Here is an 11,694-nt window from a genome sequence, read left to right as displayed (position 1 = left end):
CTAACCATAGATTGGTTCTAAAAGTTGATATGCCAATAATGTTACTAAAGAATATTAATCAGAGGAACGGTTTATGCAATGGAACCCGATTACAAGTGATTAACCTACGGAGGCATTTTATCGAAGTAAAGGTTATTTCAGGTACTATTATTAGAGTTCATACATATATAACTCGTAGTGGTCTAACTCCTTCAGATAAGAAACTGTCATTCAAATTGAAACGAAGACAGTTTCCTGTTGCGGTTTGTTTTGCAATGACCATTAACAAAAGTCAAGGCCAATCACTAGCAAGAGTTGGCATATACTTGCGAGCACCAGTGTTTACACATGGTCAACTATATGTGGCTTTATCACGAGTGAAGAGTAGAGACGGTGTTAAAATGCTTACATTAGACAAGGAAGGAAAGTTACAAATAAAACTACAAATGTGGTTTATAAGGAACTATATAGTAATTTATGAAATTCTCATTTTGAATCTATATAATCATTGTAAATTGGATGTTATTTTTGTTTAATCTTATGTTTAATAAAGTTTTTATTTTGTTACCGGCATTATTAACAATTGTATATCATCTTGTCGTCTCCACAAGTATGTATGAAACTATGTTTTCCCCTTTCATATTACCGGTAAATGTTACATTATTTATATTTTTACACCAGTGGTGTCCACGGGTCAATAACCTAGTAGCAAGATAATCCAAAATTTCAAACTAAACTTACAAAATCATTTCAAATATTCCTTGTTTAGCTATATAATTCCATCAGTTATACATATACGAACTTAAAACACAATGCAAACATAAAAGGCTTTTCGTTACTTATATAATGTTCACCAAAGCCACAAATCTGGCAATCTTTAACTAGGCTTGAAGAACTTGAGTTCCAACCCATTGTCAACAATGCTCCAAATCCCACCAATGCTAAACGCAACACTAAATGCCACACCGAGCCACCCGAGTGACCAATTGAAGTACCAATTGTAGCTATACTTTGTGGGCTTCTTGATGAGCACCCACATAAAACATGGGTATGCAAATGTGATGGGAAGTGTTAGCCCACCCAACAATCCGGCTAGGCTCGAGAGGAATGGTAGAGCCACCCCTATGAAGAAGTTGATGAACGAGTATACCACTCGAAACCCCGAACGCACCCAGACTGAGCATGGCCTGTTCGTGCGGTGGGTGTAGCTCGCTTCAAAGTTGTCAAATACAGGCATGGAGTAGATTTGGTAGCTGCTCAAGCAACTGAAGACGACTAGTAGAAATGTTATTGCAAGCAACCATCTTGATATGTCGTGTTTGTGGAAGCCGAATAACGCGTTCAACATCCCACCTGGAGGCATCTACAAGATTGAAATTTGAAATCAGAAAGTATGATATAGAATGACAAACTCTTTATGAAAGTAAAACAAAAATGATTGAAAAATAGACCTAATCTTATCTAATCATTGTGCATGAAATCAAAATAACCCACATAACTAAACCGACAACTAAAACAGACGGTTTGGTTTATATGTTCTCAAAAATCCAATTTATGGTTTGTTTTTGGTTTTGCATGCACCAAAAACCGAAAAAAAAAACTTAACTTAACCGAAAAAACATAGTGGCTTTTATAACCGAACTAGAACAATAATTACCGAAAATCTCGACTTTTGTATAATTGTATCGGCTTATGAATTATGCTTCATTTAATTCATTTGAGTAATCTATAACAAATTACCAAATGATATATCTCAAAAATCTTAGTTCCAAGCGTTTAAAAATCAATTAATCATTAATTAACAAAAAAGGAAAAAAAAAGTTAGGCCCAGAGTTTATGATACATTGTTTTTGGTCAATTATTTTTGGGTCCAAAAATATTTAGTGCTCAAATAAACTGAAAAAATCAAAAAATCTATTGATTTTGCAAAAACATAAAAACTAGATTTTCGGTTTGAGTTAAAAGACTGACCCACGTGCACGCCTAATTTCTAATTATGAATTATGATAAAGAAAAATACTATAAGGACATGGGGTATAGATGCGGGGAAACAAGCCGGTTAACTGAATCGACTCGAAATCAAACTGAAACCGAACTGGTTTGAAACTGATTATGTAGAAACCGACTTGGAACCGATTGAAACCGGAGGTTTGGAACCAGTTTGTACAGTGATGGATCCAAGAATTTTTTCAGGTGGTGCACTAGTTTTAAGTTCTTCAATTTCATGAAATCGAATATTAAAATTTCGGGTCGGTTCGACGACTCGGGTTAGTTCATTACATAATAGTGCTTTACCACTGGTTTAATTTGTTAATTATAATCTAAATTTAACAATTAACAAATGAACTTAAACAATTAACAATATCAAGTACAATTAATAAATGAATCTAAACTCATTGTCACAATCGGAGGGTTCGAGGAAGAGTAGCAACAAGAAAGGATGGAGGAAGGCGGTCGGAAAAAGGCACGGGCCCCCGGCAGACGACGGTGGTATGTGGTCGGCCGGATGCCTGGAGGAAGGAGGTGTGGCGTCTAGCCGCCTGTATAATCGTGGTGGAGAAGGGAGAAAGGCATAGAGCGACGTTTGTAATTGTATATTTGTTTAAAAGTTTTGGTTTATGAAACCTAAAAAACTACATAAAAAAATTTTAAAACAACATAGTGTATAATGGATTTGAACATGTCACCTTCAGTTAAACAACACAAAACGTTATCCACCATGCCAACATCTTATGTTATAATCAAGATAATTTCTTTCTAATTTATAAGATGGTTCTCTCTATTGTTTCCTATATAAAAATATACTATTATTCCAAAACTCGGGTGGTTCCTGGAAACCACCCATTTATATGGTGGATCCGCATTTGGGTATGTAGGTTTCTCCACCAAAACCGGTTTCAAACCGGTTAACCGAACCGTAACCTAACAAAAATCGGTCAAAGCCAGAACCGAAACCGATCAAAACCCGAACCGAAACCGATCATAATATGGTAAGAAACCGGTTTCAACCTTAACCGAAACCGATCATAAACCGATTTTGACTTTTGTTGACCAAACTGAACCGGTTTTGAGTTTTAAACCGGTTTGCGCACCACCGTTGGGGTATACATACTCTAACTCCACATAAGCACCACCATTACTCATTTTTCTCTCCTTCACTCTATCTTACCCAAAGAAAATTGTTTAATCATTTTAACTCTATCTCCCTCATATTATTTGTTAATTTAATATATTGTTCTTTGTCTTTTAACCCGTTAAAAGCATAATAATCCATGACCTTTTTTTAACAAACTTAACACAAGTATAGAGTGGTTTAATAATCCATCTTTAAAGTGCATGTCATCTTATTTATGTTGGGGTTAGAGTATCCCCGTGGCCTAAATTTATGTACGTAACAAATCCTGTCTAATATTATCAAACAAAGGTTTTTATTAGTGTGATTACCCTAAAAACTATATATACTCACCAAATTTCCATAAGCCCAAAACCCGCCAATGGCTACCGGGAACAAACACATGGCGATGAAGAAGTATGCAACCTTGGCTCCTTTCCACATTGGCACGTGAGCGGGATGCTTGAACGTCGATGGCATTGTCGACTGCGAAAATGCAACAAAACACTCAGTAGCATAAAGTTTGACCTTTGAGGTCAAACAATTATATTGCACATACAGATTTTGTATGCATTTCAGCACAACACTAACACAAGAGTCTTCCAAAGGTATACAACTTTATATGTGCTTTTACCTAGTATTAAAACTTCCTTCAACTTTTCAATAATATAATTTTGTTTTGAAGTTGACCAATAGACTTTCTGACCTTAAAAGTCAAACTTACCTGAATCTCAAGGACAAGATTGTGGCCTCTAAACGCAAATGCTATAATACCAAGTGCATTGAAAGCCGAAAACACGGAAGCGGTCAATGAAGGTAGCGCAGCAGGTTCATAAGATATGTTAGCCGGTCGTTGTTGGCTAACCGATAGGAGCCAAACCATGGTTGAGTAAACAATCGCAGTTATAGCCCCAACGAGGGAGATCCTGGCTATTGAGTTGAGGTTTGGAAGCTGAGACAAAACAATGCTCAAAAAGGTGAAAACCAAATACCACTCGACTGTTGTTAACGGACTCGATGTGCAAACGGGCCCACAAACGGTCTCAAAGAAGAGTTTCATTGTTTCGCCGCCTATAATAATCAAGGTGGTCGCCGTTCCTGCTGATAGGTACGCGGTTGGGAAGATTGAAAGCCATGCTCCTAATCGATTTCCTAAAGAGTGAAAGATATAACGAGTTTTATTAATGTGAATTTGATAGATTTTAGTAAAGGATAACCGAATACTATAAATTCTTACCAAATGCTGCTTCAGAGAGCTCAACATATCGGTTGTATCACTTGCCGGGGACTGCTTCATGAAGTTGAACCAAGATCCATAAGGTGTATAGTTGCCAAATGTAGGCTATGGTTAATGAAATGATGCCCCAACTCCTGCGTCATACATACACACCACATAATATAGGCGAACTTTTTTTTTTTTGAAACGTCGGTGTATTTGGGTTTGAGTGGCATGCCTCTTCACAACCCAACCCCGTGTATATTTACAACCATCCATTGTTAGTAGCAAATATAATATATTTTTGTATGCTTCAGCTTTCATAAAATATGACATATGAGCACACAAGGTTTTAAATAAAGTATTATAATATGATCACTTACTACAACTTTAGTATGCTAGTTAATTTTACACATTTATCGATCAAGTGTTGTTTTCACGTAGAGGTGGACAAACCGTTTTTGAAACTCAAAACCGGTTCGGTTCGGTCAACAAAAGTTAAAACCGGTTTATGATCGGTTTTGGTTCGGGTTGACACCGGTTTCTTAATATGTTACGATCGGTTTCGGTTTCGGTTTGGGTTTGACCGGTTTTTGCCGGTTTCGGTTCGGTTAACCGGTTTTGATAGATAAAATTACAAACCGGTTCCAAACCAACGGTTTCAGTCGGTTCCAAACCGGTTTCTATATAATCGGTTTCAAACCGGTTCGGTTTCGGTTCAGTTTCCGGGTTGGTTCGGTTAACCGGTTTATTTGCCCTCCTCTATTATCAAAATCGTAATATACTATAATAGTAAGTTCAAGTTTAAATAAAAGCTAAATATAACTACTTTACTAAAATTAAGCAAATGTGTTACAACATATTAACATAGTAACGATGACGAAATCTAACTATATAGATATAATTGCTTATCATAAAATCTTAAGTGTCGCTCTCAGGTTGTCCCCCCCCCCCCCCACCCCATTCTCTAGAGCCACCATATTGCTTGATTTATAAATGGAGGCTTCTCATGCATTTGACCCGAATTCACGGGTATGGGTCTTACCAAACCCGGATAGTATTTAAATGGGTTATAACATCCCATTTATTTGTAAAACTTTTTCATAATCAAACAATAATTTTCACGGGTCTTGGGTCTCACGAACCCCGGATAACCCTTAAACGGGTTATAACATCTCAATTATTTGTAAAATAACCCCTTAATCATCAAAAAATTATTTTCACGGGTTATGGATCTTACCAAACTCTAATAACCCTTAAATGGGTTATAAGATCTTATTTATTGATAAGCACTTTCATTATCAAACCCTAATTTAATTTATCTATTTTACATATTCTCATTGATAGTCTATCATCTCCATCGTCGGTTAACTTCCGATACTACCCACCATTGTCAACTACATCAACGCCCCTTTTTCATTAGACAAATATTTGTGTTTATGTTTATACATTTAAAATAATCAACATGCTCATGTTCGTTTATGTTTGTTCGTTAAAAATCTAAAAAACCTAAACATCTCAACTGATAAAACCCAAACGTTAAAAAAGATAATAACAAACTAATATATATTATTAAATTAAAACAGAACTACGTTAAAAAAAACATAATAAATCATCATAAAATAGCAAAACGATTGAAGAGGTAGGTCTCAGCAGAGCCCAGTTGGACCCGCAAGACTTACCTTGAAGAGGGACGTCTGCGCAACGACCAACTGCTTCCGCATGACCCACCATGCTCAGAGAAGACCTTACGCGCAGTACGCCAGCTGTACCCGCAGGGAAAGCCTCCCAATGGTGAAGTACCCCGCTTGTTCCTGCAGTTGCGGATACAAGCCATCAGGGAAGGCTACCCGCACTGATAGCAAGGCTACACGCACAAGGCACTAACTCTTGCTACTTCAGTAATGTCACCTGAAGGAATGAGCAAGGCGGGAATACTCCCGCCCAAATGAGCCAGTCCGTATGCTTCTGGAAGATCTTTTGTACTATACCTGCCAAGGTATGGGCAAAACAGACGATCTGACCAAAACAGCCCATGAACCAATCACAGGGTGACAGCTCACCGACAACAGTACGAGGAGGAGCACCCTCTAGTACTGTTTGTCACTATTAGCCGCTGCCTAACTCACCAACCCTTACTATGGGACGTGCGTAGCCTACAGTTGGTGGAACAGTGCATAGCCGGCAGTAAAGGAACAGTATACAGCCAACCTTGTCACTATCGGCCGCAGCCTATCCACCAACCAGCATGGCTTGTGCGTAGCCCACTGTTGGTAGAACAGGAATACTATTCAGCCGGCTGTACCTTCTTGGAAACCTACCTTCGGCTATAAATACTCCAACACCTTGGAATGGTAAGGACATCATCTGATATCTCATTATCTTATCTTCTCTAGCAATCTCTTAATATACACTTATATTCAGAGCAATCTAGTCTGATTCTCACGCCGGAGGGTGGTCACAAGGAGGAACCCCCCCCCCCTTCTCAGTGACGAGCTTACGGTGTCTGTTTTGCAGGTCACCTGAAGAACAACTTTCTTTGCTGGACCTCATCCTCGTGGGAAACATCTATTTAACCCCCAGATTATCCGTAATCTACCCGGGGTCGATTAGTGTTTCTTCATTGGCGCCATCCGTGCATAAAAGCTAGAACTAATTCTTTGTTTTTTCAAAATTTCTGAAGAAATGGTTAACGTTACTCCGGTCCCAAAGCCAGTAAGTGACCAAGAAACCCCGGTAACCATAACCCCAGCAACTGGGGGGAACACCGGCGGTTATACAAATTTTACGAACACTACCCCGGTTACCCAAGCCGGGACAAGTGCAGTAAACAATATTTCACTGGGGTTCACTGATGCCCAGTTGGAGAAACGGACGAGGGTCCCTCGCCAAACACTTGATCAAGTTAAGGCGTGGGCCGAAGCACGTCAGAAAGAGTTCCAAGCTGAGTTGGATGAACGCTTGCGTTCACTTCAACAGGCTGACGAATTCGGCAGTACTCGCCAACATCTCAACATGAACAGTGAGTGCGAGTACTCGGACGATGAGCGGGAAGAATCCGATACCGACGCAAACCCTCGCCATAAGGCAAAAGGGAAGCGTAAGGAAACGGACTTCCAACCGACAAGGAATTTTGGAGAAACCTTTAAACCAACGAACGCGGGGAGAAACCCACGTGACTTCTCCAAAACCTTTAGACCAACTGCTGCAAATGCAGGAAAGTCCAAGTTTGCAAGGGACATTGCGGAAGCAATCGCCCCGAGAAGTGCCAAACAAATGTCCAACATCGGCACTTATGATGGTCTATCCGACCCAGACGACCACTTGAACAGATTCATTGCGGGGGCAACCGTCAGTAACTGGACGGAACCCACGTGGTGTTATATGTTCCAGATGACTCTGGTTGGAGCGGCCAGGGCATGGTTCGATCGTTTACCGGTCCACCACATCTATGATTGGGCGGACTTTCAGAACAAGTTCAGCCAACACTTCAGCCAACAGAGGAAATATACTGAAGAACAGTGGACGATCCTCAACTGCGTTAGAGAGGAGGATGAATCTTTACTAGACTTCATCACTCGCTTCAACTCCAAAAAGCTGAGTCTGGGCAACATAAGTGAACATCTTGTTCGCGCCGCTTTCATCCTGGGCGCCGAATACCCAGAGCTTATCCGCACATTGACGGGTAAGGACGGCATGCCATCCACATGGGATGCCATCATGACGGCGGCCAAGCACTTTGCCGAGACGGAGAAGCAACTGGGAAGGGATCTTCCCCAGAGTACACACCTCTACACGCAAAGGACTAGAGAAAACAATGTTCGGATCGCCCGGCAGAACAAAAAGAGGAAGCTAGGTATTTGGCAGTCAAGGGTAAACTTTGACACCTCATCCAGCTCTCGCCCTCTTGTTGGCAGAAGGGATAACACACACCCTTCAAGCCGAAAACACCGGTGGAAGCCACTCACCAAAAGCGTCACGGAGATATTTGCCACCGAAAAACTACCATGGCCAAAAGCTCCAATGATCCGGCAGCGACCTAATGCGGATCAAAGCAAATCCTGTGACTTCCACGGGACAAAAGGTCATAGTACGGAGGAGTGTACATCCTTGAAGGATATTGTTGAAACATTCGTCAAGGATGGAAGACTTGCACACCTTGTGGCATCAATCAAGAAGGGAGGAAGGAATGATAACCGGTACAGAGGCAACGGACGAAAGCCCGTTGACATCAGCATCAACATGGTTCATGGCAACATAAGAGGAAGAAAAAGGCGAGCGACAGAATCATGCGCGTGGAAGGAAGCTGAGGTGCGCTTCCCGCGAGTGCCAAGAGGACTCAGCAAAGAAGGCCCTATCGTCATCAAAAGCCAGCTGGGGCACTACATCACTTCTCGCACTCTTGCTGACAACGGCGCCTCGTCAACGGTGATGTACAGGCAGTTCTTCGACAAGCTAGATGACGAAGACAAGGAACGCCTGGAAACGATCTACGCCTCGATGGAAGGGTTCGACGGCAGCACAAACACCCCCCTGGGTATCCTATCTTTCCCCGTCACTCTTACGGACGGGAATCACTCACGCACAGAAGACGTGGATTTTGTCGTGATGAGGAAGCCACACCACACATACGACATTCTCTTCGGAAGAGACGGGATGGCAAGATTCAACGCCGTGGTATCTTCAGTCCACGGCATGATGGGATGGCCAACAGCTGAGGGTGTAGCGATGATCACCGGCATTCCCCAGGTATGCATCGCATCTGTCTCATCTAAACCCAAACCAAAGATGGCTAAACCAACCATCACCGAACCGGAAAGATGGGCCTTCAACGGCAAATACCCTGACCAGGCCGTTACCATTGGCCCAACAGTTGTTGATCCCACACGCACCTTACTCAAACGCTTACTACAGAAAAACGCTGACATCTTCGCGTGGACACCAGCTGACATGACTGGTGTACCCCGAAGTAAGGCAGAGCATAAGCTCAAGTGAGATCCGGCTGTTACGCCAGTCGTACAAAAGCGCAGAGTAATGGGGCCAGAACAAACTAACGCGTGTAGAACCCAAGTCAAGGAACTCCTTGACGCAGGCATCGTACGCGTTAGCAGATATCAAACATGGGTTGCAAATCCCGTTATGGTACCAAAGAATAACAAACAATGGCGCATGTGCATAGATTTCAAGGACTTAAACAAAGCATGCCCCAAAGATTGTTATCCGTTACCCGAAATTGATCTTAAGGTGGATTCGTTAGCACCGTTTCGCCTTAAATGCTTCCTGGATGCGTATAAGGGGTACCATCAAATCCACATGGCCGTTGATGATCAGGACAAAACCGCTTTTCGGACGCCCGATGGTACATTTTGTTATCAAATGATGCCATTTGGACTTAAGAATGCCGGGTCCACATACCAACGCCTGATGGACAACCAGTTTCATGCCCAAATTGGGAGGAACTTGGAAGTCTACATGGATGACTTGGTCATCAAAAGCCCTGACGCAGAAGCGATGTTGAAAGACATCGAAGAAACTTTCAACACGCTCAGGAAGATAAACATGAAGCTCAACCCGAGCAAGTGTGCCTTTGGAATGGAAGAAGGGAAGTACTTGGGGGTCATCGTCACTAAAGATGGCTTCAGAGCGAACCCTGAAAAGGTCGAAGCCATTATCAAAATGAAATCACCTACTACCATCAAACAGGCTCAGACACTGAATGGACGACTAGTCGCACTTAATCGCTTTTTGGCAAACCACGCGGATAAGTCGTTTCCTTTCGTGTCAACGTTGAGAAACTGTTTAAAGAAAACGCACTTCCGCTGGACACCAGAAGCGGAAGCAGCTTTTCAGGAGATTCGGTCACGCTTGATCGAACTCCCAACGCTCACAGCACCAAAAGCGGGGGAGGAGTTAATCCTATACCTTTCCGCAACAGATAGAGCAACCGGGGCGGTCCTGCTAGTTGAACGGAAAAGCATCCAGATGCCAATCTATTATGTCAGCCGTATCCTAACAGACATAGAAACCCGGTACTCTACCCTCGAAAAATTAGTCTTAGCACTTATACACGCTTCACGCAGGTTAAGACGATATTTCCAGGGTCACCCAATCACCATTCTCTCCAACTTCAAACTTGCAAACGTTCTACGCAAACCCGAGTTATCGGGACGCCTAGCTAAATGGGCAATTGAGTTGGGGGAATACGCGATAAAGTATAAGCCAAGACCAGCCATAAAAGGCCAGGTTTTGGCCGACTTTATTGCGGAAGTGCCTGCATCGCGGGAAAAAGAGTGCCAGGAAGAGGCTCAACCCTCTCCAGCACAGGACATCAATGATGTCTGGCGACTCTACACTGATGGAGCAGCCAGTAACGAGGGTTCAGGCGCAGGGCTGAAACTAACCAACCTAGCAGGCCAAGAATACACTTACGCTATTCGACTGGATTTTCCAAGTACGAATAACGAAGCCGAGTATTAAGCATTCTTGGCCGGGCTGAGAATTGCGCGTAAGATGGGAGTGAAACACTTGGAAGCCCACGTGGATTCCTTGTTAGTAGCCAACCAAATCAACGGGACGTACACGGCCGTGAACGACACAATGGCCCTGTACCTCGCACAAGCAAAAACCCTTATGCGCGATTTTAACGATTGCAAAGTCATACATGTCAAGCGTAGTGAAAACAAATCTGCGGATGCGTTAAGCAAGCTCGCATCATTAGCCTTCACCCACTTGGGAAAGGACATCCGCATTGAACTCCTCGAGGCACCTTCAGTCCCGCACATGGAAATTTGTGTCGTCCAAACCGGCACAGATGTGACAACTGCCCAAATCCGACCCGACCCAGGTACCCGTTTTCGGATCCGATTTTAAGATTTAAAATTTGATTATAATCTTTATAAATTTATCAAATATATATATATATATATATATATATATATTACTAATAATAATAATGATGATAATAATAATTCCCTTCCGCCGTCCCGCCCCTTTTTCTCTTAACTCTTTGCTTGTCCTTTGGTTCTTCCCGCCTAAGGATGTCTGCGCAGCTCCACGCGCCAGACTCCTTACAAGGAAGCCTGCGTAAAGACCAGCTGTTCCTGCGATACGCGAGGCGAACTGTTCCCGCGGCGCGCAAAGGATTGTAGTTCTTCCCGCGGCGCGCTAAGGATTGTAGTTCTTCCCGCGGCGCGCTAAGGATTTTTCTGTCTGCCTTCGCCCTCGCGCACTCAAGCCTTCTCGCGCTAGATACTTAAGTCTTTTCTCTAGTTTAAGCCAGCCTGTATGCTTTTGAAATATCTTATCTTCTGTGCTATACCTGCCAAGGTATGGGCACAGTAGGCCAGATCTGACATCTGTCCGAAAAGTCACTTTCGGCGCAGCTTGC

General features: G+C 42.5%; 1 protein-coding gene across 1 annotated transcript in view; it reads right to left on the bottom strand.

The window, feature by feature from the left end:
* Positions 1–825: 825 nt before the first annotated feature.
* The window catches only part of LOC143572319 (lysine histidine transporter-like 8), a 30,514-nt gene continuing 19,645 nt past the window's right edge, over positions 826–11,694 (bottom strand). The window contains exons 2-5 of the mRNA XM_077057514.1: positions 4,329–4,462; positions 3,816–4,243; positions 3,446–3,577; positions 826–1,342 (exon numbers count right to left, since the gene is read on the bottom strand). Of these exons, the coding sequence (XP_076913629.1) occupies positions 857–1,342; positions 3,446–3,577; positions 3,816–4,151 (954 nt within the window). The 5' untranslated portion in view covers positions 4,152–4,243; positions 4,329–4,462 and the 3' untranslated portion in view covers positions 826–856. The remainder of the gene's footprint in view (positions 1,343–3,445; positions 3,578–3,815; positions 4,244–4,328; positions 4,463–11,694) is intronic.

This window comes from Bidens hawaiensis, unplaced genomic scaffold (genome assembly GCF_021521415.1).
Source record: "Bidens hawaiensis isolate Kalapana, Puna unplaced genomic scaffold, B.hawaiensis_p1.1 tig00001369_1, whole genome shotgun sequence".
Classification (NCBI taxonomy): domain Eukaryota; kingdom Viridiplantae; phylum Streptophyta; class Magnoliopsida; order Asterales; family Asteraceae; genus Bidens; species Bidens hawaiensis.
The sequence above is the reverse complement of the archived record's forward strand: the minus strand, read 5'-3'. Positions and strand labels throughout refer to the sequence as shown.